This window comes from Motacilla alba, chromosome Z (genome assembly GCF_015832195.1).
Source record: "Motacilla alba alba isolate MOTALB_02 chromosome Z, Motacilla_alba_V1.0_pri, whole genome shotgun sequence".
Lineage (NCBI taxonomy): Eukaryota > Metazoa > Chordata > Aves > Passeriformes > Motacillidae > Motacilla > Motacilla alba.
Window position 1 is genome coordinate 66997236 of NC_052046.1, and position 25132 is coordinate 67022367.

Below are 25132 nucleotides of genomic sequence, written 5' to 3' on the forward strand. Positions count from 1 at the left end.
GGGGTGCAAATCAAGTATTACATAACAGCAGTGATGACTGTATTTCCTAAGAGCTGGATGACTCTGAAAGAACCTCCACCCCCCAAATATTCAGAATTTCTTTTCTTGGCTCAGCCTATGCTTTATTCTTAGAGCCAGGTGAAGCACTGTTTACAGGAGCTTCTCTGACCATACTTCATTTCTCGTTTGTACTGAACCAGCTCTTATTTGAGGAAAAAATACATGTATAGCAGATACATTGCTAATTTTTTTTCTTGTGTATTTATTCTCATTTTCTTAGGGAATGACCAAATAGTTAAAGACGTGACTGAATGTACAAACAGAAACCACACATCCAGTAGTATTCAGCAAAGAAAGAAGGCATTCTTTCACTTTGTAAAAATACATTGGCACATAGCATAATGACAAGATTCATCATGAATGAACAGCCTTCTCCAATATTTTTTTTTCTTGCTGTTTGGTATTTAACATTTTGATTTGAGCATTCCTTGTTATAGAATGGCATATATTTAGTCTGTAATAACTTCAGGAAGCTTTCGTAACACACATTTATTCATAACAACATGTGGCTTATCACATCTTACTTTTAAGATCTTTTAAGGTAACTTTTTGATTTTTGTCATGCCATGCTCAGTAAATTAACACATATTTGGAGCTCTCTGCCCCTTGGAATCCAGGTGTTTCAACCCATCCAAGATTTAGGCAGGACGCTCAATTCAAAGTTCTCCAACAGAAAAGGGCTTTTCTACGGTTGGTGGGAAGGCTGGCCATCCATCAGGAAAAATTAATTCAGCACTCAAGGAAAACATCCTTTACACAGGTTAAGGCATATGGTTCGCAAAAAAGCTTGAAAAAGGTGTCAGCCCTTGGTGAGGGGGATCATACAGTTCTGATTGGGCTGGTAAGTATGGTTAGCACTGTTTGTAGAAAAACAAAAGGTCTTCATGGTTTGAAAGAGAGATTTGTGAATCTCCACAGACATGTGTAGCCTTGATTTTCTCTTCACAGAGAAAAGCAAGGCACAATTCTTTCCAAGAATATTTCTGAGATTCACATTCTCTGAACCTCAGAGAAAGGAAAAACAATTCTTATCTCATTTGCTGTGCCTGTGTTTGTGCTAAAGTAGAGTGCAATATGGAGACTGTTTACCTAAAGTGATGGTGTTTTGTTTCCTTGGCCTATCAGGGCCAAGTGTGTGTTGGCTGACAGTCACGAGTTGCTGTGCAGTTGTGCAGTTGTGTGCAGAGTTGAGTGCTTGGCAGATTCAGTTTAGATGTAATGTAATATAGTGTAAAAAATTATATAATAATATAGTATAATAAAGTAATTAATTAGCCTTCTGATAAGATGGAGTCAGATGCATAATTTCTCTCTCCCCCTTGTCGGGGTTGCCTATGAATTCCATAGACATGACATGCATTTTGCACAGTTTTATTCTATGCTTTTGCAGTTTAGTGCAACCTAAAATAGATTAATATAATGATTGAGTTAATTAGACTATCAGGATAACAGAAGTAATTTATTGTCAGCTTCTGTGTTAACTTTCTGCAGGCATATAATTTCAGCATTCTGATTTTAAAGGAGAAGCACCACACCACTTTTCCCTTTCTAAATGATGTGTTGTTAAACAAAGTCATAAACTAAACATACTTTTAAAACAATTCACTCTAAATGCACCTGGAGGCAAGTTCTGTATGCAAAAGAACATACATATATATAGGTACATATATATATGTCTCTCTGTGTGTGTGTGTGTGTGTGTATGTATATTTATGTACAAGCACTGTATAAAAATCAAATCACTTCAGCACTTCAGTTCTGAAAATGCAAGAGGCTTTGCTAATTGCCTGATACTCCACTCTATATAAATATATCAGAATGTTTCAAAATCTACACTAGGTCAGTGCAGTCCAATTCTCAAGCCATGAGCATTTAAGTTACATACAAAAAACAAGCAAATAAATTCAATGTAGGTGAAAGCAATGTCGTATTTTCCTTCACTGGTTCCTAATATTTTAGAGAAGAATGACCTGACTGCTTGGAAAGTGGATTGATTTTTGAAGTCTGGAGCCTTACACCTTCAATAAATGCAAAGACTGGCAAGTATTGCAGCATGATACTAATAGTAGGCAATGAGGCACTGCTAAGCCATTTCCTGGTTGATTTTTCATTTGTATTTAAATAAAAATGATTGATCTGACATTGAGGAAACATCAAAATTAAGTGCTTTTAATATTACATCTTTGTCAAATGTAGGTTATTGAATCCAGAACTTGAAAAGCTACTGAAGCAGAAAACAAAAAAAAGGAGTATATGCTCAGACAAGCTAAATTCCTTAAGAAAAATGAAACTAAAAATTTTTTCTCTCTACATGCATTTGTATCAAATCAGATTCCTAAGAATACATATACTTGGCATTGGTGAAAAAAGCAAACTAGGGCAGGAAGGATCCAGCACAAGGGCAATGGAACTGATGAAGGGTCTGGAGCACAAGTCTGATAAGGAGCAGCTGAGGCATCTGGGGCTGTTCAGCCTGGAGAAAAGGAAGCTCAAGGGGGACCTTATCATCCTTTCCAACTCCCTCTAAGGAGGTTGTGGCTAGCTGGTGGCCAGTATTTTCTCCCTGGCAAATGACAGGACAACAAAAAGCTGCCTCAATTGTGCCAGAGTGTTTAAATTGTATATAAAGAATAATTTCTTCCCTGAAAGGGCAGTCAGGCATTGGAACAGGCTGCCCAGGGAAGAGGTGGAATTGCCTCTCTGGGAGTGTTCAAAAGGCATGTGGATATGACCTTTGTTCTTAGCCACCTGACAACTATGTGATACACTCTGTCAGCCTAAAGATATGCCCCCTTGTCCTATCTTTACATGATCTTGTGAAAAGTCCCTCCCTAGCTCTCTTTAGGTAGCCCCACTTTAGGTAGTAGAAGATGCTATAAGTTCTCCCTGGAGCCTTCTCTTCTCCCGGCAGAACAGCTCTCTCAGTCTGACTTCATAGGTGCTGACTGACTGCTTAGGTGCTTTGTAGCCTGACTTCTGGGTGCTTCAGCCCCCTGACCACCTTCATGGCTGCCCCTTGACAACTCCAGGAGGTCTATGTCCTTATGCTGGGGATCCCAGCACTGAATGCTCCAGTTGAGGTCTCATGATAGCTGAGCAGAGGGGAAGAATCACCTCCCTAGACATGCTGGCTACTCTTTCAATGTAGCCCAGGACATGTTTGGTTTCTGGGCAGCAAGCTCACATTGCTGGTTTATGAAAAACTTCTCATCCACCAACACCCCAAGTTCTTCTTCCCAGAGCTGCTCTTAGTTGGAACATGAGACATGTTGGCTGTCAGTCATCTCCTTATTTTCTACATGCCTTACCATAGTTTTGAGAAGGGTTTGCTCTGTCATGTTGCTCGGTGTCCAGGTGACACTCACTGGCCTGTAGTTCCCTGAGTCTTCCTTAAAAATGAGTCTCCCTTTTAAAAATGAGATTGGTACTACCCCTTTTCCAGTCCTAGGAAGTCTACCTGACCATCATGACTTCTCAAATACAGTGGCTTATCCTCTTTTTCCACCAGTTCCCTCAGGACCTGTGGATGTAGTTCATCAGAACCCATGGAATTGTGCACCTTCAGTTTCCTTATATGTTCTTAAATCTCATCTTCTCCTACAGTGGGTGCTTCTTCATTTTACATATGGCTTTTGCCTTCTGTGACTTGGGCAGGGAGGCTGGAGTCACTCGCCAATAAAGATTGAGGCAAAAAAGTAATGAAGTACCTCAGCTTTCTCCATGTTCCAGGTAATCCCCTTTATTCTTCTGGAGAGGCCCTCACATTTTTTCTATTCTTTCTTTCACCACTGACATACCTATAGAAGCTTTTATTTTTGACCTTTTGTCCCTGGCTAAGTTTAATACTACCAGTGCTTTATCTTCCCCAGCTGACCCCTGGGTACTCAGATTAGTTCTCCTTATTTCTCCCTGAATACCTGTCTTTACTTCCACCCTCTATAGGCTTCCTTTTAATATTTGAGTTTCCAGAAACCCCTTGTTCATTCAGGCAGGTCTCCTGTGGGTTTGCCTGACTTCCTTTTTGTTGGGATGCATTGCTTGGAAGAGGTATTAATGAGCTGACTATTAACCAGTTTCCCTGTGCCTCTCTCCAGGGCTTTATCCTGTGATAAAGCAGACCCCTGAACAGACCAGTCAGCTATTCTGAAGTCCATGGTGGTGAACTTTCTGTGCTCCCTCCTCATTGCCCGAAGCATCTCGGATTCCACCCGTTCATGTTCACTGCGGCCCTTGAGCTTCACATTCCCCACCAGCCCTCTCCTTGTTGGTGAGAATAATGCCCACTACAGCACCACTCCTCACTGGCTCCTCTATGACTTGGAGAAGGAAGTATTCACCAAGACATTCCAGGAACCTCCTGGATTGCCTGTGCTCTGCTGTGTTGCTCCTCCAACAAATGTTGGGCTGATTGAAGTCCCCTGTGAGGACCAGGGCTTGTGAACATGAGGAGTCCCTCCTCTCTGTCTGTGGAGGGACTCATCTCCTTGGTCTTCCCGGTCGGGCAGCCTGTTGCAGAACCCCTTTGTAATGTCCCCTGCCCCTGCCCTCCCTTTAATCCTGAACTATAAGCCTTTGGTTGGCTCTTCATCCATCCCCAGGTGGAGTTGCATGCATTTCCATAGCACCAGATGCTTGTGTACCCAGAGGCATTTAAGTTGCCTTCTCTACTACCATAAGCCAACTGACAGGCCAGAGTGGCTGGAATTCCTTTGTGCTGCCCTTCAGGAGCTTTCTTACTGACCTGCCATCCCTCTCTAGGCCCTGAAAATCTTTTCTTGGCCTTGGCATCAAAATAATAAGAGATGGATGGACTGAGGTTCCCCTCCCCTCAGCAACTACAGTAGCTCTTAGAGGTTCATACCCAGTGACTGCAGCGGTCCTTACTGCTCTTCAAAGATGGAATCCAACACTTTGACTTTCTGTCTAGTGGGAGAAATCAAAAATCATGAACAATCAAACTTTGAAGCATGTTCTCTAAGATATTAGAAAAAGCCTCAAACATGGGAAAACTTAGCAATGATACAAGCTTCTTGACTCCAGCAAAGATGCACTGAAATTTATTGGCCAAATTTTTGTGTACTACTACAGTTTTAACTCTTGGGAACAGGCAGGGTAGGAAAGGGGATGATATTCTTGGCAAAATAAATTAGTGGTGCTAACACTTACATCCTGACTTTAAGGCATAGGTGTATGTCTCAATGAGTCATTTATAAAGAAGCACACACTATGGTAGAACATGTTCCTAGGATGTGCCTAATTCCCAATGGCAACTAATGCATCTTAAGTAATTCCTCGCAACGCTGGAACGAAGCAGACACCAGGAATGCGTGTTTTTAGACCGATTTTCAGACCGACCAAAATTAGGAGCTAGAAGCTACCAAACAGAGATCACAACCTGAATGGCCTTCCATGAACCGGCCATTTCAGCTGTGACCCATTCCTGTAGTAACATGCGCTACTTTACATGAAAGCAACGCGGAACATTCTACTTCTTCAAACCTAGAAAAGCTTGACCCGAGCTGAAGCTTGGCAGCGGCTCACAAACGTGCCTGACGGGCAACAGGGATCCCACAGGAGAGCGGACGGGATCCGCTCTGCCGAACAACGCGCATGCCAGAGTCGTTCGGAACCGGAGGTCTCCCCACGCCCCTCACTCCTTCTCCTCCAGTCCCCTGCCGCCGCGAGGCGCGGGCAGAACGGCGGAGTCCTTCGGTTGCCGTCCCTCCCTTCCTCTGGCTTCCTCTTCCAGCCTCCTCGCTTCCACGGCGGAGGCTGCCACACACCGACCGCCGACGGGGCGGCGGCGGCAGCAGCGGGGACATCGGTGCGCGGCGCCTCCGAGCGGTCGCGGGGCAGCTCCCGCCGCGCCGAGCCGGGGGCGGGCAGCAGGGCTGCCCCTGCCCGCGCAGAGCGGAGGGGCGGGGGCCGCGGCTCGCCTCGGGTCTCGAACGCGGGGCGGCGCGGCCGGCGGGGGCGGAGCCGCGCCCGTGACGCGGCGCTCCGGCGGCGGCGGCGGGGCTGGCGGCGGTGGCGGCGGACGGGCGGGGGCTCTCTCGGCGCGGAGCTTGTGCGCTGCGGCCCCAGGAGCTCCGGCGGCGGCAGCAGCAGCGCTCCGGCCGGGGAAGGAGGTGCCAGACTCCGGCGTCGCGTGCGGGCAGCGAGGGGGAGCGGAGCGGCTGCTGAGGCGGCCGGAGAAGGAGGAGAAGGAGGAGGAAGGGAGCGGGGAGCAGCGCCGCTTGGTCGGCCCGGCGGTGCTGCTGCCGCCACTTCCCCGCTGGGCGCTCTTCTGCCCGCGAACTCGATCCGCTCCCGGAAACTCTCGGCTCTCCTCTCAGTCGCGCCGGCGGGGTCTCGACACGCTTCTCGGTCCCGGCGAGGCGGGCAGAGGGCAACTTCTCGCACTTCTCCGGAGAAGGATTTGGGCCGCCCCGCTCCGTGGGCGGCAGCGCCTGCGATCCCCACCGCGGCGGGAGAACTTTCGCCTCCGATCGCGGGGCGGCGAGAGGGGCCCGGGTACGCCGGCCGCGGCGGGAACAGCGCGGCGGCGCCGGCCCCGCAGCCGCGGAGATGAAGCTGAGCCGGCAATTCACGGTGTTCGGTAGCGCGGTCTTCTGCGTGGTGATCTTCTCCCTGTACCTGATGCTGGACCGTGGTCACTTCGACCACCCGAAAAGCCCCCGGCGAGAAGGCACCTTCCCCAAGGTGAGCGGGGCGGCGGCCGGGGCGCGGCGGCCGGAGGTGGAGGGGAGGGCGGCCGTGCCGCCGCCACCGTCCCCTGGACGTGCCGCTGCCGGAGCGCCGAGGCGCGGCGGCTTCGGGGCCGGCGGGGCGGGGGCCGAGCGGGCCCGCCTGCGGGCGGCGCTGGTGCCGGCCCGGCGTGGGGCTGCGGCGGGAGCGGGTACAGCCGGGCGCGGGGTCTGGCGGGGCTCGCCCCGCGGGACGGGACGGGACGGGACGGGACGGAGCCGCGCTGCGGCTGTGGCGGCTCCGCGGGTGGCTCCGCGGGGTGCGGGGTGTGCGCGGACAGGACGGGCAGAGCTGACAACTGGGGACCTCAGCTGTGTCAACAACAGGTAGATTTAGGGAAATGCTGACTTGGTGGCTGCTTTCCTTCCGCTGAGCCGTGCTTTGGAGCTGTGGCTGGCTGACCCGACTGCTCCTCATGGTCATACGACGCAGTACTTCAGTTCTTCACTTTTCTGTCTCTTCGCTGCGTGGCAGAGAAGTTTAAAAGCGTTGTGTCGTGACTGTGTTCTAATTAGGAATGTTTGCCCGTGAGAAGAAACATGAATTTCAGAGAGGACGTGTTTTTTTGTGCAGAATGGCACAATACTGCTGCCTATACACAGCTGTGTGTTCTTAGAGACAAAAAACACAGCAAAACCCCACAACATAGATTACAAAGTTATGACCTATTTATGCTTGCACGGTACTTATTTTTGTTTTTATTGGAAACAAACCGAAGGAAAGTATAATTTAGTACTGGAGTGAGACTTCAAGTGAATAAAAGTACTCTAAGAACTTAGTTAAAAAGTAACAATTATCTCTCTGTTAGAACCACTCTTGTTTCATTCAATGCAAAAGTAATAATTTATATAATTTTTTAATAGTAAAGACAAAACCTTTGACTTAAATATAAAGACAGTGAGCAGATCTGTTCTGCCTTTATTCCTTTAAGTTACAGTTCAGGGGTCAGCCTTCAGTTTTTGCAGAAAGGAAGAGAACAAGAGGACAAGAAGAGGAGCAAGACAAGGCTGGCTACAGCAGCTGTGTCTGTTCAGTGTGTAACTCCAGCAGGAGGGTAATGCTACATGCCACTTTTGTAACAGCTACGTAGGAGTGCTGCTTTGGGGATATGGGAAATATCTTATATGAGGAAATCGCTTAATGTATCATTATTCAGCCAGCTGAGTTTAATACAGGTATGTATTAAAGTATGGAGTAGGAAAGCTCATCCTTGGGTGTTGGTTTTTTATTTTTAGTGTTAGATTTTGGGTTGAAATACTTGAGTGAACAAGAAAGATTTATTAGGCGTGTTTTGTCTTCCATTGTCAATGTCTTGCAGTTGTCTGTTCCTGTCCTACAGTGTAATCCTGGTCAGAGGTCTTTCCTCTTGTGACCATGGGCTTGGTACCTTGATCTGTTTTCAGGCCTATTCCTTCTAGATGGTGTAGTCAGCTTGAGACAAGCGTTTCTCCTTTCATCCTCCTTCCTCCCCTTGGTCTTTTAGAACAGTCTGTCAGTGTTTACTCTTTTTATCTTTTCGGTGCCTAGATTTCTTTGAAGCCTCTGATTATCACTGGAAAAACTTCTGCCTTTCGCTGGTCTTTCCTTTGGGTAAAACAGTTACCTTTTCTTTTCTTACTGCTTTGTGTTTTGAGGAAGTTACAGATGAAATTCAAATGTTTCACTTTGTTACAACTGTCAAACCTCTGACACCTAGCAAATGCTTTCAGAGTTTTGTAACATCAGTTTGAAATAAATGCAAAAGATAAAGAGTGGAATAGAAGCCTCTAGAAATATATGAAAGAAACACTTTAATACTACTACCTCAGCTGACAAAAAGTTGTTTGTGTCAATGCAGTGTTGCCAAAGCTCAAAGTACTCTAAGTGAAACTAGCCACAGATGTAAAACCTTCAGGCTGGTTTTGGTTGAAAAAAACCATGGTAGCAGACTGTCGATTTAAGAATGCATTTTTCTTTTCCAATGACATAGGTCAGAATCTTTTATCTTGGAAAAAGGAATCAAGATTTTTTTTTTTTTTTCTTTCAAATGTTATTGGTTTGTTTCACTTTATACCTCTCTGATGTGGCAATGCACTTTGCTGTTTCTCTGTGCAGCTCTGGTAACAGCACACGTCACCTTTCATGTGCCGGAAGTTACACATTGATTAGTTTGTTCTTTCTGACTTACGTGGCTTACGATTAGCTCAGAGAAGTGGGTACTTCTGGAAGCAGTCCCTTGTTTAGCTTATAAGCATTTACTGTCTAGGTGTTGTGTTTGAATTCTACCAGAACAAGAGATGAGATTTTTCAGCAGTTACTGTCTGTTGAGCTGTATTCACCTAAAGTGAATACAGCTAGTATTCATATATACTATGAAACTAGTGCCAGTAGTAAAATAAGTTATGAGAACTGCTGCTCCATTTTCATTACCACGTTTTTTCCAAAACAGGGTGCCTTCTCTTTGTGTGGTCGCAAGGTAGCTTGCATCAGACTCAGTCCTCTTTTAGGCTTCTCAATGCAGGCCAGTGAGGTCAAGAGGGTGTCCTCACAGAACTTGCTTACTAGTTTTAGAGGTCACGACACAAACAAAAATATCTTGCAGAAATAATCTGTGGGCAAGAGCTTCCAAGATGGATAAATATCCATAGACAGATGGCTTTATGTTTTGACCAAGTATTTAAATGCTTTGCACTGTGGTACAAAACAGAACCCATGGTCAGGCTTGCCGGTGACACAGCAGAAACTTTGTATCTTTCTTGGTGTTTGTGTTGCAAAAGCTGGCGTCAATAGTCAGTTTCACTGTGGGTTTTTGTCATACCTATCTGTGCTAGGATGGCATTAAGGCAACTGTAATAGAACTTTAGCTAAAGTGATTTATATCCTTGTCATCATTGGTGGTGCATTTAAATCATAATAGCAGAAGATCTTTATGTTGCCATAGAATGGAAGCTACTGTTAATTTGGGGAAAGATAAGTACCTATAACACATGTAGATCAAGGCTTACTGACCTCTCCTCTGTAATTCCTGCAGGTATGTTTGTGGATCCTGCCTGTTTGTCAGGTGTATATTATTCTGGTGATGACCATATCACAATCTTTATCTGAGCCTGCTCATAGCCATGGGATACTCCTGTCTCAGGACACATATCAGAATATGACGAGCCCTATTGTCCTATCTCAAGGCTAGGAACCATGTTACAACGTTGTGCAGAGACTAGCTCAAGGTGCAGGGGGGGCCTTAGGTGCATTTTTAGGTTACTCTTGTACCAGTTGTCTGTACAGATTATTCTGTAAAATTCCTCTAATTTAATATATTAGAAAAAGAGCTGAGTGTATTGTTTTTGTCGGCAATAATACAATATTTTCTCAGAAACCTTGTGTGACTGCAGAGTTGAGGAAGTCTAAAAGTGGTGTTTAGTCCTATGACATTGCCTGTGCAGCAAGTGCAGCAAGTGTCATGTATGAGTGATGTGTGGGCTAAATTGATAACTGCTAAGTGAAAGCTACATTCAAATCAAACCTGAGAAAACATCCATAAGCAGCTTACCTTATAGAACTTGTGTTATTGTACACAGATGAATAACAAGTATTGATAACCCATATTAATCTATTCTGGATTTTGGACTCATATAGAAGAATGAAAATAGTGTAACAACTTGTGGACTGTTTATTTTGATTCTAGATCAAAATAAGGGTCTCACCTAAGCCTGCATGATGCACACTAAAAGTCCAATTAGAAAAAAGAAGTAGAGGGTTTGTTTGTCATAGTCTCTTGCATCAGAAATATATGCTCTTTATGTAGTCTTATGATGAAAGTTAATTTTTAGTGAATTTTATGGCTAAGCAAGGTGAAAACAGCATCACATTGAATCATCCCCTGTCACTACCTGAGAGCTAATACTTTGAGCTTGAGCTTTTTCCTCTAACCACTTTTTCACATGGCTTGGTTTAGCTTTTATGGGACAATATCGCTGCACTGTGTTAAATGTTGCTTCTGAAAATACATTTTTGAAAGTCAAGACTGCAGTGATTCTGGTAGGTAAATGGACCAGCACCAAGGAATGCTTCATTTTGTCTTCATTATTTTCTTTGAACTTTATTAAATGGCAAAGCAGAAACATACAGCAATTACCATGCTTGCTATTTTCTTTTTCCTAAACAACTGTTATTTGAATAAGATCTCCTTTCCCCTCTGTGTTTTTTCCCCCACCTCTCTTTTTGACCACCATTATTTGAAGCATTCTGTCATCTCATGTGTGTTAACTGCTTTTATGAACTCACCAATTGTACTGCATCCAAGAGAGGTGATCAAGTACAGTTCCTCTATAAGTAGTTGGCTTGTTTTTGTGGTTTTTTTGTTTTTGTGGTTTTTTTTCTTTTTTTCTTTTTCTTTTTTTTTTTTTTTTTTTTTTTTTTTTTTGTTCCTGTGCCCTTCCAGCTAATCATTAAGTGTCCTGGCAGTTGGTACTGCTTAAGGTTCTTGTTGGATTCTTGCTTTCAAGGTATCTACACAATGCATCAGATACTCCAGCATAAATATCACAAGTGGTGGTTGCTCCTGTATGGGGTGTTATTTCTTCCCAATTAACCAATAATTTGACAGTAGTACCACTTGGCCAAAATAGGAATCAAAATAGGGTGGAGCAGTAGTGGCAGGAAATTAGCACCAAACACAGGCAGAAACACCAGAGTTCTCTGATCTGTGTGGTGAGCTTTACTCCAGGGTTGTGCTGAAGTAGCCCTTGCCCTACTGTAAGGCAGCTCCGCCTCCAGTCAGCCCTGAGTCGCCACTGAGCTGTGGGCTTGGTAGGTGCCATGCCCCGCAGATACACTCTGCACACCTTTTCCAGCTACAGCTTTGCTGTATACCTTGCCATAGTGAAGTAGCTGAAATCAATTAGTCACAGGCAGTATGAATATGTGTGTTTTGATGCTGCATGTTCTTAGTAGCTAGTGTGTTTTCATGAGCTCATTTGGGAGCTCTCTGGCCCATGTTATGCAACAAGGAACAGGACTTCTGTTTGTAGAAGTATTGGAAGCAACCTGGTCAGGTATTTTAGGAAATGTTTGTCTGTTTAAAATGTGAATAGTGATAATTAAGGTTGTGCCTAATTTTGAAGTACTCATTTTTTGACCTCTGAGCACTGAAAAACTGTGGGCACAGTGACTTTTACTAGCATTCATATGAGTTTTACATCATCGGAGATTGAGAGTTGAGTGAAAAAATCCACAGAAGGAATAAATTTTTCTGGTTTTGAAACATGTTGACTTATCTAAAACAAACAAATTCCTATTAACAACTCTCAGTAACTTCACAATCTAAAAGCCTTTGAATGTCATGGAAATGATCTTGAGTGCAAATAATAAAACTCTAGGATTACTTCTACTTTGCAAAGGAGGAGCAGCTGCCTTTGTGAACATAATTACAGGATTACAGGTCAGTAACAATTCTTTGTTTTCCTATTTGTTTTCGTAATGTTCACAGAGTGTATTTGTTGGTTTGTTTTTTTTTTTTTTTTTTTTTTTTTTTTTTTTTTTTTTTTGCTTGTACATTTTGTGTAAAGTTCTGGCTAAGCAGCAGTCAAGCAGAAGCTATAAGCCTCCTTCAATTACAATCTTTAAATCTGGTGCAAAATGTTGACCAAAATGTATTTTACAGAATACATAGTCTACAAAACAGTAACTCTTAACTATAATTGAGCACATCCTTCTGCTACCTAGAGTCATTGCCTAGCTTAATGGTATAAACTAAACAGAGGTTTTCTAATTTGTTCTTACTTAAGCTTTTTTTTTTGTCTAACACATTAAGTTTTGACTTGTTTGGATGAAAAGAACCATTATTAAAGTTCCTGCTCTTAAAGGCAGATAAGTTGTGCTTCACTTGTGTACTGCTAGACATTTAAATAAAGATTCAGCATAGGGTAGGGAGGAGAATCAACAGATTCTCATCTACAGATGTACACAAAAATGTATCAGTAACAGAAGTAGTGAATATTTTTCAGTTTAATTGACTTTAAACTGAATATTTCTGGATTTCTTTTTCCTTGCTTTCAGGTCACTGATGATGGTGTCAAAACTAGTCCCTAACAGCATGCCTTATATTTGTCTCTGTAAATGGCATGAAACATAAGTCTAGTGTAATAGTACATTAAACATTCTTGTTATTGCTGCCTCTGGTGGTAAAGCAAAATGTGAAAGTCTATCAACTGTAGTCTTAAATCTATTTGTCAGGCTCTTAAAATCTATTTGTCAGGCTATTGCATCTTTGGATCAGAATTTTCTCATTCTCTCAAGAGAACAGACTTTTGTAGTTATTTAATTCAGAAGATTTCCAATGCCTCCATAAAGTGAGCTTTCTTAGATTAATACTTTAAGGGCAGGAAGTTAGTAACAAGGTTTCTTATGTTCTTTTCATTGTCACAAATTTACATAAGCCCTCTGCACGGATCAGCGAAGCCTTCAAACCTTGATTTGTCCTTTAACTGATACAGTCTATGTTTTTGTTCTGTATCCTGCCTTGTAAAGATAATACACGCTGAAACAGTGTTCTGAAATATTAAACTCTGATGGTACATTGGGTTACATTTTAAACTTTTACCTGCTTGTTTTTTCTGTGCAGGAGGTGAACATTTAATTGCATATTTAATATGTTCTCTTTGCTGTACAGTGCTCTGATAGTGAACAAAGAATGCCTCCTGGTGTTACCATCTTGATAAGCTGGCATCTCATCAGAGTTTATATCAAGATTTTGGCAAAGATAGCTCGTGATTTCTAGAGATGTACCTGGATATAGTCACTGGCAAGACTGGTGCAGAAAACTGTTATGATGACTGCCATTCAGTGCAGCCAGAAAATGAGACTTTGCTCCTCACTGCTTACTGTAGTGAATGTGTATAGTGAATGACCTCAAATTACACATCCTTTGGAGACCTCTGTCCATTGTGGTGCTCCACTTTCTTCACCACAGTTCTTTGGTACACCAGAGCCTCTAATGCAGGACACTGGCAGCTCCTTTGTGGCCTCCTTTTTCTTCATGTGGGTGAGAAAGGGAATGGGTTCTGGCTTGTTTTGAACCCAGCACTCAGTGGTTGCTGGCTGAGTCTGGATGCAAATAACCCAATTCCAGCTGACATAACATCAGGAGTCTCTAATCTGGATTTCCCCTCTGCCTGCCTGTTTCTATGAGATCTCATCTGTGGCTCTGTCATACTCCCTCTTCAACTATTTGAGCTAGATGTCTTTTTCCTGATGAAGTGATCACTAGTGGTCTTTTGGTCTGCATTTAGAGAAGGAGTGTGCATTCACTCAGGAAATGAAAATTCCAACTAGCATCTTTTCTGCAATGTACAGTGTTTAGATAGGAGAAACTGAACACTACTTCCTCAGGATGAAACATGTTGGACTCTCATTGTGTTACTGGGCTTCCCTCCATGTGTTGGGTGTCACTGTGCTCCTTTCTGGAGAGTCCTTGCTGCAAATCATACTGGTGTCAGGAGCAAACAGAGAATGACAAGCAGAGGGCAGTGGGAAAGCAGACTGCTCTGGAATATTTGGGGCATGAAAACTGCTGAAGGGTTCAGAGTGACTGAAGCATAAGGAGCTGTTTATGTAGCTGATTCATGTGGTGATAGTGGCAGGTTTCTCACGGCCGCTAACAGGTGTGGACACTTCTTGTTCCAAATGGGAGGAAGGTATGTGGATCTGTGTTGCCTTCACATGAGAAGATTTAGTTGGTTAAGTCCAAACCTGTGTAATCACAGGGATGGTGAACAGGTGTGCTGTTCATGTGATGCCATTCTCTACCAAAGCTGCAACTGCTGCTACTTTTGGTAGATTTATTGGCACTTTGCACTTCTTGCAGAAGTGCTTCCTATGCTGTGAAGTAACAGAAGGATTTGCTTTATTGCTTTTTTAAAAAAAAATCTTTATTTACACATTCATCAATATATAGAGACAGACATAAATGAAAGAAAGAAACTTACACCAAAGTTATTACAAACTTTTTAACTGGTTGTGTAGGCCGAGTGATCCACATTACTTTTAGTGTCTTTATGTTAAAACAGTGTAGATTAACAGAGCATACTTTAGTGTTGATCACTTGTACTAGGATACATTTTATGTATCTCCAATTTTTGGTGCAGTTAGGCATTTCTCAAAGTCTTGGATCAAGGTTCCTTCTGTTCTGAGAGGACTTGATGCTGTGAAGTCAGGGATAGTTCTGCTAACATTTTTGACTTGTGTACCTACTGAGGTTTTGCTATTCAGCATCTACAAAGCCATGCAGAACCCAACATTTCAGACAGAATCAGTTAATGTAAAATTTGTGCATCTCTGCTCAGATTAAAAAAAGTTAAAGAAATCTCCCTGCTAACATAAAAAAATCTCCCTGCTAACACTCTAATGTGTGGAAAATTGAAATTTTAATTTAAACGAATACTGTTGGAGTATGGTTTGAGTAATGGCGAGGATCTCTGTGTTTTGTCTTTTAATTACACCTATTTAGTGTCCCCTGTAACTTGCATCTAATCTGTTTTTCTGGTAAGACAAGGTCTGTTGCTAGCAATTAATAAGATAAAACAGCTTTAGAGTAACTTCAGTTTGGTACTGTTTGGCCTTGATATTTGAAGTTAGCTGCCTTCCTTTATAAATGTTGAAATGGAATTTATTTTCATCTGTTAAATTCACTGGTTTGAAGAGTTTGCAGTGTTTTTCACATTCAGCTAATATTTTAAAATAATTTTACTATTGAATAGGCAGTATCTATTTAAAATTAATAAGAAGAAAAGGTGAATGTGCAATGAAGATAGACCTAGCTTTTGCATAATAGACCTAGCTTTTGCATAATTGGGATCCATGTGAAGTTTTCGCCTTGAGAATGGATTCCAGACGTGAATTATTTTCATACTGAATGAAGGCTGGGATCCATTTCTAGTCTGAGACACTATTGTTTCTTAAAGTTAATTCTCATGCATCTGACATTTCACAACAAAACACAAAACCATTTTGATGATCTCCAAAATTTGATTTGCTGCAGTTTTAACTTGGATATTACATGAGGTCTTGGTTACATGTTCTTAAGTGTAGCTTTTTATTTCATGTTTTGCATTCAAGTTGAGTTGGCACATGGCATGCTTAAAAGCTTTAGAAGAGAGGCGTGATGCATCTCACAGTCTCCAGAAAAGAAAGCAGACTTTTCTATATCAATGTCCTCTGTTAGGTTACACAATGGGAGGTCTTCTTAAAGATTTCTTTCTCCAAATAACAGAAGCTCTACCTCCAAAGTTAAAATAATATACTTTACCAGCTTCTGAAAATAAATGTCCTAGGTAGGCTGAAACCTTGCAGCTTACAAATTATTGCTGGGTGTATGTAGCAACTTATGAAGTTGTTGATGTTTGAAGGCCATCTGGTAACAAATTGCTATTTGTAGACAGAGAACTTGGTTTACAAAGAAAAATATTTTGCCACATAATAAACAGTAAACTGGTAGAATTGTTATAGGTTTTTCAAGGTTTAATGTATAATTAAATGAAAGATATGTCTTAAAGATATGAAATATGACATGACCTCCAAATTTGGAGGAAGTTTATATCTGTCTTTTAGAGACTGGCAGTATATGGTGGTGGAAGGATGAATCAAACATGTATTTTATGAGATTTTTATGGGTTTTTTGTTTGTTTTTTTCCACTCTGTCTGTTGTTTCCCTGGAGAGCATGTAATTGGCTAGATAATATAAACCAGACTGATGGTGTATTCTCTCATCAGGTAATTCACAGGCTATTGCTAAGCAGTGTGAAACTCTTTTAGTGGAAAAAGGTGTAGAATACTTCTACACATACATGAATGAGAATAAAAATTTTAAACAGTTGTCTGATTTTGCAGTTGTAGAGACAGTGTTGATAGTGGTGGGATAGGTGTGAGCAGTATTTTAGCTGCTTGCACATATGATAACTCTGAACTGTAGTCATATGCAGTGAAGCTGGGAATGATTTGTATGGATGGCAGCTGTACTGTAATTTCCTAGGAATCTAAGAATCAGAGCCTGTAAAGCCCCCAACAAGTATTGTTTTATATATGCTATTTTTAGATTGAGTGGCATAATCAGCTATTAGGCTTCATGTAGAGAAGCCCTTCTTACTTTCAAAACATTACAGATATTGCAAGAGAAAACACTAATTTTGCGTAGAAATGTGTGCACAGTATCTTTAACATAGCATTTGAAAGACTCTAGTCTGGTTGTTTCTTTTGTGCCACCAGGTGGCATGGGATTACAGTCTGTTTATTTTCTTTTTGTTTTTTCTTTCCAGTATTCCATCATCAGCATATTGATTTCTTCTTGTTTTCAGTTCATCTGTTTTATTAGTTTCTAGAGTTTTTCTTTAAACTGTTGGGATTCTAGGATGTTGCTCCTGCATTTTGTTTAGCTTAATCTGGTTTTGTTGTCAACATATATTTTTGTCTTTTTTGGAAACAGTAGCTGTTTGCATTTGTTGCATTTTAGAATATGTTACCGTTTTCAGGATGTATCAATCTAACAAACAGAAGTAACAAGAAGTGGATCAGCACTTTAGACAGCTCATAAAACGCAGAACAAACGAATACCATTAAAGTAATAGTAAAACATATTGTCTGAAAATTACTAAGAACTTCCATAAAGGTAGAATTATAGTAATGACAATACAGAATCCAGAAACATGGTTGGTAACTCTTGGTGAGGGTTTAGTTTTCTTTTTTTTTATATTTTTTTCATTCCTGAGGACTTTTCAAAGCCAAGAGAATTTGAAAGAATGTACACATCAATTTGGAAAGGAGACCTAATCCTTTGCAAGCTACAGTTGCTGAAAAGAAAAAGGCAAATATTTCAAGTATATTACTGTTGAAAGGGGAAAAAGTGTCATGCTAAGATGTTGTTTCTTATATTATACTACAGTCCTAGAAAATAAGGCAGTGGTGCTGGGATAAAGTCATTAGGACCATAAGTCACAGAATAGCTGTCTATTGAATCAATGGTATTTGTGTTGAATGTAATGGTAAAATGTAGATGCCTGGAACTGAAGCAGGTTTTGCTGTTATGACGGCTGCTTGCAAAAATATCTAATCGTGTGTTGTATATTTTCAGATCTGAATTCAACTTTAATAATTGTGAAAGTGACTGTTTTGTTTGTTCTCTTGTCACTTCTTGTTGCATTAAAGTCATTCTGAGGAAATAAAGAAATTACTGCTAATGATGATAGATATCCCTCAGGTCTTATTAAACAATCTGGCCTTTTTGATTCTCTAAAAGCTAGCACATTCATGCCTGATAAAAAGCATCCCTCAAATAATTTGGGAGGAGTGGCTAGTACATGAGAGGGCAGTTTTGGGATGTCTTGATTGGCTGTGTTCCCTCCTGCATCCCAACAATGCAGTGATTAGATACCATTAAATTGCTTTGTGGGATTGGTCTCTTCCTTCCATGTTGCACTGGAAGATGCATTGACTTCTTTCAGTTCACACTGGTGTTGTTCTGCAGCCTTCCTCTTGTGGAGTTCTCTAGAATGTCTACAAAACATTGTTGTTTGGCAATTGGAGATGACCTTCTGACTGAAAATGCCATTAGCTTGATCTCTCTTTTACAGGATTTTCTTGATGATTGTAATGGTCCAATTATACAGATTATTCCTGTGATCAGGCTGTTAAGGGATCTCTTAAGCCCATGAAGTTATTTTGTTAATTTCTCTCCAACTTTCACTGAAAATCAGAAAAGTCGTATTTATGTTTTACATGTATGGGAAAAAAACTGAATTGTTTACACTATTCTTGTAATCCTGTCACAATGTGACTGACTTGTAAAAAAAAATCACTTTCTGTTTGATGTTCTGATAAATGAAAAGATCAGATTTTTGGAAATGAAAGATAGGAAAAAAGTTGAATTAGATATAATTGCTACTTGACACTGTGAGACTTTAAAGAGTATCTTTGTATCACTGATTAAATCTTGTGCAGTGAATTCAAGTTCACAGAGGAAAAATGTATCTTTTGCTATTTTCTCTTGGGCTGAAAAGAGAAAGTTCTGTGTGTTGCATCAATTCCTTATTAGTTTGCCTTTATGTAAAATATAAAATAAAGATATATTTGAATTTTCTGTGTGATCACACATTACTGTGATTTTTTTTGTTGTTGCTGTTGTTGGGGTTTTTTTGGGTCTGTCAAGAATTTTTCTGAGAAATAATTCAACTTTTTTTTCCTCTCCCCCAGGGCCAGCTTTCAATATTGCAAGAGAAAATAGATCATTTAGAACGCCTGTTGGCAGAAAATAATGAGATTATTTCAAACATACGTGATTCTGTGATCAATCTGAGTGAATCAGTAAAGGATGGACAAAAAAATTCAGAGGCTGTAAACTTCGGTCAAGGATCTGTTTCTGAGCTGTTTCCTTCTGCTTCAGTTTTGCTTGCAGTTGATTCTGAGGACTGCTTGTTTGCTTCAAAAAGTGGAAGTCACAGTTCAGGTGTACAGGTAAGCAGTATGCCTTTCTGATTCTGCTGGAGTTTTAGTTGTCACTATATGTTTAAATCTGAAAATGTCAAGTTGCTGCTAAAATCTTGGTGCTAAGACATGATAATAGAATTGTTGAAGTGACTGATGTGTTTAACAGATGTTATGAAATTGTTCCTTTATATCTTTTTTAGAAGTTCTCTGGAAATTGAGTAATGATTATGAAGAGCCAACATAAAAAGTGTAAAAGAGAAAGCTTAGAAGTTTTTTGTAAAAAAAAAAAAAAATCCTCCATGGTGATTATTGTCCCACCAGTTCTATGGAAACAATTTACTTGAGAGTTTCTTTGAGTTTCCCCAAACTCTTCTAAAACTGATGAAGCATAAGCTGGAAATAGTGGATAGGCATGTTTTAAATAGATTTTAGTTTTAGGGATGTATGTGAAACTTGATGGATAGGTAAAGAATGTTCAAGAATTAGTAATTTAAAAAAAAAAATCTTGGGTCCTGTGTTCCCTTTGGAATGTCATTTCTGTATTTCATCATTCCTGTGTGTCTTCAGTTTGTATAGGCACTTTGATCAGAAAGGAGGGTACATATACCATCTTGACTGCTTGGCATAAACTGTGGAGGTTGAAGTTTTTAAAGTCAAACACTTCAAGTTGAATTTATTTTGCTTTCTGGTGATGCTTTTGAGTTCATGGACTCTTATATATTCATTTTTAATGGAGTGATTCAGGAGCACTGAGAATACTCTGTGAAGTTTGTGATCTGTACTGTTTTTGTGAGTCTTGTGGGAGTACTATAAATATTCATAGTACTCTAAAGCAAAGATTAAATTTTGAAGTCCAGCTTTCTCATTTTAGAATTTGAAGTATTTCTATTGCAGGAGAAAGACAGTGGACTTCAGACAAATAAATACACGTATTAGAACAATTGAAACCTCTGATGTATCATGGTTAATACTTTTAAACTTTTCAGGGATAGGCACTACCTTAATGTCTTTATTAGAGAAAGAAGACTTTTTAAAGGCAATATCTGAACACCTTTTTTTGTGTCTGATATGCATTAAGACTTCTGTGCAGGGAAGTGAAACATCTGGAGCTGTGGTCACAGGCTTTCAAGTTAGTGGATTATTAACAGATTATTCATCGTACAATCTGTTACTATGTTACATGATGTACTTTGTTATGTGCATTAAAAATAAGTTCTAGTAAATGAATTTTGAAATAAAATATATTGTCTTAAATTCTTGGGCATGTTAACATCTTATGAATGGAAGATAAAATGTGTTTTCTAAAACTGCTCTTTGTTTCTTGCTTCACACATGCAGAATACAAGAACATACACCTGCTATCACCCAACTACCTACTACTTACCAAATGCGAGTCTGTAGTAGCTATACTGCTTTTGGATAATTTTCTTTATTTTTATGTACATTTGCATGTACATAAGAAGCAAACATACTGTTCCCCTACTCACGCTTTCTTCCTTGTGCAGGGAGGAAGGCCTTAATGTTCTCTGTGTCATTGCACTGCACCCTCTGCTCAGCAGGTTATTCACTGCCATCATTAAGTCACTTTAGTAGTGCTTCTGTACTTAGTTAGTTTCTCATCCTGTGGGTCTGAACTGCAGTTCAGTTATGGAATCTAGGACCTTGACTTCAGCAGCATTCCTCTAGCACCGTGTTAACAAGCTGATCTAAATCACTGATCTAAATAAAACCTGTTTACTATTTAATACTTTACCAACCCTGATGTATTCTGCATGCTGAGTTAATTTATTTGAGGCATTTTCAATAATTATTTTGAGCACTTTTTGAAAGAAATATGTGTTAATTGCTGCTGTTTTGTAAGCATTAACTTAAACCCACAGATTTTTACATTACTTCTCCCATGTTTGTCTCTCAGGTGGGTGTATGAGAGACTAGAAAGTAGTAAGAGCTAATGTAGGTGAGATTAAGTGTTTGGATAAAAAAATAACTTTACAGAATGAAGGCAAAAGAGTCTTCACTGAATAAATCATGGAAGCTGATTATCGTCTCCCATAATGGAGAAACCATTGTAAGAAGGTATTCAAATATGAATTAAAAAACCTTGTGATGATACAGTGAGAAATATTGCTAGATTTGCTACTCAAAGGCATGTGATTTCATAAAACAGAAAAACCAAGTTGCTAACAACATGAGACCAAAGAATTCTCATATGGGACAGCTGAAGGATGTTTTTTTTTTCATAGAGGAATTATAAATCAAGAAATTGTTTACTTGCTGCTTGAGCTGTTTGTAAATTTGTAGATAACTGTAACCTGAAAATAATGGTGACTTGAGAATGCTATAATTTAATTCAGGTAAAAGACTAATGTTTACTTTTTACCCAAAAGATGAGTAATGGAAACAGGTAATAAACCCACAAAAATGAAGATGACTGGATTAAATATGCATATGACCTGATGCTTTTTCAGTTTAGTAGTTCAAGAAGTATCTGGTATTTGTGCTTAGAGAAGATGGCATTCTCAATAGCTGTCGTGCTGAGCTGGAAGATCTTTTAAATAATACAGTGAGGTGTCTCCTCCTCTTGTCCATTTCAACTACTGAAGCATCTAAGATCAGGCTTAGTAATGTTTCTCTTTTTGAAAATGAGACATGAATCACTCTTTGAAAAGGTGGTTTGAAGAGGCACAATATAAGCTTTTATTTCTTCTGAGCAGTAGTTTAGTATTCACTGTTAAGATGTTATGATGTTTTCATGAGATTTATATAATTTCAGCAGTTTGTGTCCTACAGTATAGAGAAAGAATAAGCCCATATAGAAAAGAGACAACTGATGACCTTAATGTTTTACTAAAAAACTTGTAGCAACATGGCTGTCTTCTGAAGCAGCCACAATGAAGACAGACAGCATCCTTTTTGCATTTCTATCTGTCTGCTGTTTATAAAAAGTCCTTTATTCCTATATCAGTATCTTATACTTAGATGTGAATCTAAAATATCTCAGTGAAATATTTTCTTTAATGTCTTTTGCCTTTTGCTGACTGGCTTGGAATTTATTCTTCACTTGCAATCATGTAACTTGTTTGAGTGATGATGCAATTTGTAATTAGTCCTTTGCACAATTCTAACTGAGGATGGTGTTGTATGAAAGAAAAAAGGTTTAACTTCAGTCTTTTAGATTTCTTTTCGTAAGTGTGGGGATTTCAGCCTTTAGTTGGCTTTAGTTGATTTCAGTGGAAGTTTTAGATTTTTTTTCTTGTCTTTTTTTTAAAACTGCTTTTAGTTAACCTTTGAATCTGAATGGTTGTGGTTGCCAGGGAGCACTGGGTGTCATCTGGTCCAACCACCTGCTCAAGCAGGGCTACCAAGGGTTAGGTGTCATGGATCATGTCCAGGTGACTTTTCAGTATCTCCAAGGATGGTGATTGCACAGCCTGGTCACCCTCACAGGGAAAAAGTTTTTCCTGATATTCAGGAGGAACCTTCAGTGTATACCCATCACCTCTGATCCTGTCTCTGGGCACCACTGAAAAGAGACTAGCTCCACCTTCTCTGTACTCTCAGTCTTTGGTTTCCTGGGTTCTCCTTCTTGCCATTTTTGAAGACAGGAGTGACGTTGCTTTCCTCGAGTCTTTGGGCACTTCTCCTAATCACCACAATCCTTCAAAGCCTTTTAAGTGTGGCCTTGCAGTGACAAGCCAGCACTCATGGGTGCATCCCACCAGGACCCATGGACTTAGCTATGTCTGATTGGTTTAGGTATTCCCTGAGCTAGCCCTGTTTCAAGAAGAGACAGTCACCTCCCTGATTGTGCTGGCCACATTGTCTCTGATACAGGCCAGGATGCCTTTAGAGAGGCACCCCAGCATGCTGATTTCCCAGGAAGGACTTTTGGGACTTCTGTGTGATTGTGCCTTGTAGGTACTTCCTTGCTTATCTACAAATGTTGGAGGTGATCCAAGTTTATTGATTTCTTATATTGTACTTTTTTGAAAATCCTTCCATGTGACATCATTCCTGGCAACTACTCCCTCACTAGGGCTGCTGTTGATTCTCTCAGTCTCCTTTTATTCTTAGCCAGAAGCTCCTTAATAGTTCAGCTGTCTTCCTGGCAAAGGTACCTCTGCTGCCCTTAGCTGGATCTCATCTCTCCCAAGAAGACACACATCTGAAAACAGGGTCAGAGAACCCCAAACACCAACTCTGAGGCCAATTATTTCTCTATACTAGCAGTGTCCTCCTCACACAGTCCTATTGCCCTTACTGGTAGGTAGAGGAGGACACCACCTGTGATCTTGATTACCTACAGAATTCTGCAGTCAGTTGTCAGGCAGTCTGTGTTGCCTCTGGCAGTATCGCTGATACCCACATGGAAGTACAACGAGGGATAGAAGCCATTGAGTTGGACAAGCTTCAGCAGTTCCTCTACAATACCCAGGATTTAGGCCTTTGCAAGGCAGCAAACATCTCTAGATAATGGGTCAGAGACTCCAAGACTTATTTCCTGAACTGCAGTTTCTGTCTCTTGAGCTCATAGTCATATCAGCTTGGTTTGAAATAGCTGTAAAGTGGTAGATGCCAGGGAAAAAAACTATGAATGTTATGACTATAAAAATTAGTATATTGAAAAGTGCAGAAAGTTGCTTGTTAAATTCAGACTACATCCATAAGAAAAACTCATAGGAATGTGTGGAATTCAATGAATGCCTACTTTTTAATTAAATAATATTTTCATAGTAGGAATGTACTAAATGTTTATCAGTATTAAGGCCATTCATTGTTAACTGGCAAATTTACAAAGTATGCACTTATATTTTCTTCAGAACATTATATTGCAGAGAAAAAATACAGTTCTTCAAACTCAGGTTTTGGAAAATACCATATTTAGAAAATATGAAATAATAAAATATCATCTATCTTATATATTATATAAAGTATGTATTATTTATTATTTATCTAATATATAAATTAGCCTAATAGGTATTTAAAATATATGCTATTAGGCTAGCCAACTTCAGTGTAAACCTTATTTGGGGCCTTCAGGCTGACAGTACAGAATGAACAGATCTTCAAGTATTGCACCTGTGTTTTCCACTAGTCAGTATTGTCTGAAGATTGAAGCAATCCTGGGGGATCAGTGATGTGACAAGATCATCTCACACAGGCCATAGATGCCTGGTGTACATGGAATCCCTCACAGGTTTTAGGTATCTGGTGCACATTGCCGGCCCAGCTGAGGCTCTGCTAGATTTAGGATTACTGAGTTGTATTCCCTTTTTACATTACTTAGTTTCCTTTATACCTTAAGCTAAAGGCCTGTGGTGGATTGACCTTTTCTGGCTGTCAGATTCCAATCCATCCAAGGTCAACCCACTGCTCTACCTTTAAGCACCAGAACCTGTGTCTTGAGGATTAAGAGATAGGGAGTGGTATGGCCAAAACTTGGACTGAACATTGCCGGAGTGAAATAACTGTGGGGATTCTTTTGTTGTTCTTATGAGGTGAAAGGGCAAGGAGTGGAGATTTACCTTGTGTGTGGGTGTGTGTAAAAAATTATTTTTCTCAGGATTTTTATGTCACTTTGATTTTAGTATGGGAAATGTTGGGTATTTTTTGTAAATGTAAATGAAGTTTGTGAAGAATATGTGATGAATATATATTTTATTGATTGTGCTTAAGGTAAGTCTTTCACAGAGGCGAGAGTGGAATGCTCTGGGTGCAGATGTCTAGGTGTTGGCAGTGAGTGTCTCCAGTATCTGTGAGGAGAGGCCAGTCCTGCCCTGTGCCAGACACAGCTTCAGACCTACCACAGGGTACAGCCTTCATCAGCAAAGCATGTCAGTACCTCTGGCAGAATGGGTTTTAAGAAAGGTAAAAT

At 40.5% G+C, this 25132-nt stretch overlaps 1 protein-coding gene across 2 annotated transcripts in view; it reads left to right on the plus strand.

Moving 5' to 3' along the window:
• Positions 1 to 6627: 6627 nt before the first annotated feature.
• The window catches only part of MAN2A1 (mannosidase alpha class 2A member 1), a 106025-nt gene continuing 87520 nt past the window's right edge, over positions 6628 to 25132 (plus strand). The window contains exons 1-2 of one of the 2 annotated variants that reach the window (XM_038123341.1): positions 6628 to 6762; positions 19024 to 19284. In XM_038123341.1, the coding sequence (XP_037979269.1) occupies positions 6628 to 6762; positions 19024 to 19284 (396 nt within the window). Of the gene's footprint in view, positions 6763 to 7011; positions 7134 to 19023; positions 19285 to 25132 lie in introns of those variants that run through there. The other variant, XM_038123342.1, reaches the window with a different exon arrangement.